Below are 5209 nucleotides of genomic sequence, written 5' to 3'. Positions count from 1 at the left end.
GGCAATATAATCCAATGAGCTTTGGCTATGGAAATGTGTTTCTAGCTGAGTAATTGGCAGTAGAAATTGGTTTAAAACATGGTTGGGGGGCTTTGGTTTTAAGGAAATTTTTTGTGCTTCGGATTGTACTAATGTGTTTGAGGTACTCAAGAACCATGAAGATGTGAGCACGTTCTAGTCAAGGGACACACCGTAAGAAGGATTAAAGCCATGATTTTTGGGGATGGGAGTGTCTATGTTATTCACATTTCCAGGGACAAAAATAATGCAATAGATATGTTAGCCCGTCAAGCTTCTAGGAGTGTTCACTTCATCGTATTTGAAAGTTTCCAACTTCTAGTGTTATCCACATTGTGCCAAAGATGCAGTAGGGTAGTTTGATCTTTTTGTTAACCTTCCTTTTGTAAAAAAAAAGGTAATATTGTGACAAGTGGTTCAAATTTGATCTTTTATATCTTGATCATCAGGTTTGATTTCTATATGGTGTGGCATGTCGTTTTCCCAATTGATGTGGGGAGAAGTTTCAAAGTAGAATCACTTCTGAGGTGAAAAAAATGTAAATCCAAACACAACTACGTCAAAGCCTTTAAACTTTAAATTAGAAACAAATTGAAGAACACTACATTATAAAGTTTATGACAGGGCCAATGCCATATTAATAAATGCAGGACATGACTGAACATTCTGATTCATCATTCTCCATGACAAAAACATGCAGCATCATTAACTAATCAATTCAGCTAAGCCTTCTGGTGTTGTCAGTGGTGGTGAAGCGGCGAAGGTGCGGTGGTGTTCAGCTGCTTGAGAGGCGGAAATGACGGTGGAGGGCATTGGTAACATTTTGTGAAGAGGCCAAAAGTGTCAATCTGGTGTATAAAGTTGACCATGCTGGCCCACCCACCAAATCCAAAGCCTACAATGAGGACCCACACCACTATAAACACGTTGATGACAAAGCTTCCCACCCATCTTCCAACGAACTTGGGAGGTTGTTCCACCGCATTCTGCATCACATCACAGCCGTTGAAATTAATTAGAATCACTGTACAATGTTACTGTTCTCTATCTATGTTCTGCAGTTTTTATGCATTTGTCTGTTTTCTGTTTTTGGTTAATCACTTTCAATCTAAGCAATGCAGGTAGAAAAATAGTAAATGAAAGAAGGGAAGAGAAGGTATGAATCAGAAAAAATATCAAAAAATTGATTGGTTTAGGAGAAAGTCCCGGGCCTGGTCTGCTAGACTGTGACAATACGCTAACACTTCACAGTCATAACTTTGCTTTTCCTTATCCCCTGTTCTTTCTATTGGTTTTATGTAAATTAAAAATAACAGTAGCAAATTACTTTAAATAATCAAATATTTTATGGGGGAAAAGTTGGTATTTTAGTTTTCCGTACAATATGAGCAGTATGTTTGGTTTTAAGGTGAATGTTGCAGAACTTAGAAGTTACAAATTTTTACTTATGAATAAACATGTTTTAAATTATAGACAAATTTGAAAACAAACATGTATTATATATGTGAGAATAAATTTGTATACATAACTATTCATGTTTATTATGTGCATGGAAATGATCTAGTCTAATAGACAGTTTGGATCTGTTTTGTTTATTTCAATATTTAGCACCTAGAAATTACTCATATATATTTTTTCCCATAATTGAATTTAGCTTCAAATGTCCAATGTGATTTTGCTTAACTGTTATTTTCTATATTTTCCATCATGTATTTAAATATGGAGCATGAAAAGTAGAGTGTACCTGTCTAGCAGAGGATGATTTAAAGGTGAAGATGTGAGCCAGAGCAGGGATGATGTAAACTGTGAAGCTGACAAGGAGAGATCCAACGGTGGAGTTGATGGGTCCGAAAAAGGGGAAAATGATGGCCAAGAACCATATCGGAATCACCACCGGCAATCTCACTATAGCACGCTTGCACAGACTCTTGCACTCATGCATCCCCACCATTTTCTCCCACACAAAGTACAATGGGGTGCATGCAAACCCAAATGTTATAAACTGCAATTAATTTCCACCAATTCAATTCAATCAGAATTCACATTACTAATAATAGCACATTCATTATACTACTTATTTATATATTGGCGACACAACATAAAATTTATGGATCCGTTAGTGAATGAATTTAAGTTATGTGCTTGCCTGGTGAATGAGCATTAAGATGACAGCCATGTCTCTGAAGGGTGATTGAGGGAGGAGAGCAAAAGCATTGGAGTGATTTAGAAGCATGTCTCCGAATGCCCAGTACACTGCTGCAGCCGATGGAAGAGTCAGTGTCAGCACATACAGGGTCGCCAGTAAATATATGGCTTTGAACTTTTGTGGCTTATACATGGCGTGCATTATCTCCCTGCATTATAGTACCAGTTCCAGTGTCATTAATAATATTTATTTTCATTTTCAGAATTAGTAATTGCCAAAAAAAAACATAAAAGACAAACCCTTCTTGCATTCAAAGACAGGTTGTTTTTGTGTGATTAAAATTGTCGTTGATGTTGTTATATTTAATTGAAAAAGTGCTTATAAAGATTCCACTTTTCTTTGAACAAGAGAAGGAGAATATTTTGGCCCAATGTTTGGTTTTGCTGAGGGAAAAAGTTGGATCTCTCTCATGTCCTTCTCTTCTCATGATAAAAAGCACTAAAGCATAGAACTATTTTAGAGAAAGAACCTTGGCTTTCTAAAACCTATAAAAGAACTCAAGGATTCCACATAAAGGGACACTTTCTTTGCCTCCCACGCCTATCAAGGGTATTTTGCGGTAAAAAAAAGTGGGGTAAACAATGTGAGATTTTTTGTGACAAAAGACAAGTTAAAATTTTGAATACACCATGTAAAACTATGATGAAATTAAAATCATGATAAACAATCACAAAAGTTAAAAAAAATTGCTTTTGTGCACTGTAGTTTTACATAGTGTATTCAAACCTATGTAAGTGTAGCTCATTAGATACATAATCTTTCAAATATGAAGTTTTGGATAAGTTAAAGTAGAGAAAAATGAAAAGGCCTTGAGATTGGTCATTAGATTCATGTTCAGATTATGTCTACTGAGTTCAAGGTAGAGTCACTATCGAAAAGCCCCAGTTGTTACATGGTTATTTCGCTTTCACATTTGGTATTATCTTAATCATGCTCTACTACAAACTAGTGATACGTCCAAAGGCAAAGAGAAACTAAAGAAACATGGTCATGTGTGTGAAAACGTAAAAGACACTCTGAGATTGTCTTACACAGTAACAGCATGTCCTCCGAATGTGTAGAGAATGTTTGTGGCCCCTGTAAAATACAAAACCAATTTGGTCGGACCCGAATGCTTCACTCCTTCCACCTACACAATCATAATAAAATTTCATTAAGCACCGGTAAATGATTGACCATGAAATGTGCTATATTTTGTGATGGTTGAATCCTCGACCTCATGGTTAAAGGACCACGAGATGAACATTATTAAATGTTAGTAATTAAGTATGTATAAGTAAATGTGTGATTATTAATTTATTACCTGTCCATGAAGGATAGATGCAACAGCTAGATACCAAGCAGTGTAGGTGGTCATGATAAGGCCTAAAAAGGACCAGATTCTGTAGTTGTGAAAGGAAGGAATAAAGACAGTGGTGGCACAACAAGCTCCGAAGATGTAAGTCCAAGTCCTCTTGTCCAGATTGTCATTTATGTAATATATGTTGCTGCACAACAACAACATCAAAATTCAAAACAATGTCCACACCCCAATGAAGTTGCAGTAGTAGTAGGTAAATTATTCTCAAAGATGCATGTGAACTCAGGGTTCCTTATAATAATCCATCTGTTAGTAAAATGATTTGCAGACATTCACACAGCGCAGACACTTAACAGACACTCAAAGTTAGAGAATGTGATAAAAAAAAAAATGTAGTATCTATGTGGTATCTTCATTATTTATATGTCTAAGTATCATCCATGATCTAGCTGTAACACATATATAAAGAGTAAAGAGTTAAAAGAAGGGTCAGAGGACTCAGATTGGTCTAGGAGTAGGTACCTTGCACAAGCTATCAGTTGTATAACAGATCCAAACAGAAGAAATGTGCAGTTAAAGCCCAAACCCACGTTTCTCCAGTGCTTGCCAAGGAGCCCATCAAGAACTTCAAACCACTGCAAAGATTTAATCTTTTTTAAAACCCCATTGAAACTTTCAATCACAAGAAGAAATGATACAGCATTACTTCTAGCTAAAAACTACTCGCAAGTTTAAATCAGTTTTTCTTTCGCAAGAATCAATTCTGAAACTACTATGTAAGTAGCTTCTCCACAAGTTAATTCTTACATTAAAATCAATTGTAGAAGAGTTTTCAAACACATATAATATCAGTCTTAACGTTTGAGTAAACAATCTTAGATTCTGTTCAAATCATGAACAGAACATGCATTTAAGTTAAGAATTAATTTAGGGGGAGATGAACCTGGATGACATGGTTCCTGAAATTAGCCTTTTCTCTCTCTTTCCTGGTTCTGTATTCAACATAGAGAACACTAATGAGGTAAGCTGTCCAACTACCCAACAAGCCATAGAAGAGTTGAAAAAGTATCCCAGAGAGCATTCCCAGTTGGGAAAATGAGTATGGCAACGTAAGCAGCACTTGAGCCACCTGAAATGTGTGGAAAGGACATCATGAACAATATCAGAAAAAACCAGTAGAAGCACATGTTGCTGGACATGACATGGAAAGGAACAAAAACAGAACATGGAAAGGAATATATTGATAAAAAAAAACAGTACCAACCTGGTTGGAAGCACAGCTAAACCAAGCATCATAAACAGAACCACCATGCCACAAGAAGTTTGATAGCTTGGATTTTATGTCCTTTGGTTTTCCTTCCATATCCATTTCTACATAGTTCCCAACTATCACTGGTTCCACCTCTTTTTCTGAAGCCATTTTCTTTCTCTTCAAGATATATCACTCACACTTTCTTTTCACTCTCTCAGTCTCACTCAAGTCCTATTGTATTTTGGTCTAATCTAGCTAGCTACCTTAATGGGGTTGCTTCTTCTTATTCTCTGAGGGTTTCTTTCAGAGTTTCAATCTTGCTAGTTCTTGTGTTGAGATGGGAAATGAGGATGGAGAAGAGTTTTGGAGTGGTGGTATATATACACAGGACAAGACACAAAAGGGTGATCTCGAAGACTGAGAGAGAGAGAGA

The 5209-nt window shown here is 36.3% G+C and overlaps 1 protein-coding gene across 1 annotated transcript; it reads right to left on the bottom strand.

Annotated features, from left to right (window-relative positions):
- Nucleotides 1–573: 573 nt before the first annotated feature.
- Nucleotides 574–5209, bottom strand: LOC130747612 (auxin transporter-like protein 5). Its single transcript, XM_057600590.1, has 8 exons — nt 4789–5209; nt 4468–4653; nt 4047–4159; nt 3528–3711; nt 3256–3353; nt 2165–2372; nt 1763–2020; nt 574–1004 (listed from the first exon to the last, which is right to left on the bottom strand). Exons 1-8 carry the CDS (start codon nt 4942–4944, stop codon nt 759–761), a joined length of 1449 nt encoding a protein of 482 aa, XP_057456573.1. The 5' UTR covers nt 4945–5209; the 3' UTR covers nt 574–758.

Source organism: Lotus japonicus, chromosome 3 (assembly GCF_012489685.1).
Source record: "Lotus japonicus ecotype B-129 chromosome 3, LjGifu_v1.2".
Taxonomy (NCBI): Eukaryota; Viridiplantae; Streptophyta; class Magnoliopsida; order Fabales; family Fabaceae; genus Lotus; species Lotus japonicus.
The sequence above is the reverse complement of the archived record's forward strand: the minus strand, read 5'-3'. Positions and strand labels throughout refer to the sequence as shown.

What these genes read in the sequence shown, in the direction of transcription:
- LOC130747612 (XM_057600590.1), bottom strand. Translation starts at nt 4,944, where the DNA reads ATGGCTTCAGAAAAAGAGGTGGAACCAGTGATAGTTGGGAACTATGTA. An exon ending in TTAGCTGTGCTTCCAACCAG is followed by an intron (nt 4,654 to 4,788) that starts GTTGGTACTGTT and finishes CACACATTTCAG; the next exon opens with GTGGCTCAAGTGCTGCTTAC. An exon ending in TCTTAATGCTCATTCACCAG is followed by an intron (nt 2,021 to 2,164) that starts GCAAGCACATAA and finishes AATTAATTGCAG; the next exon opens with TTTATAACATTTGGGTTTGC.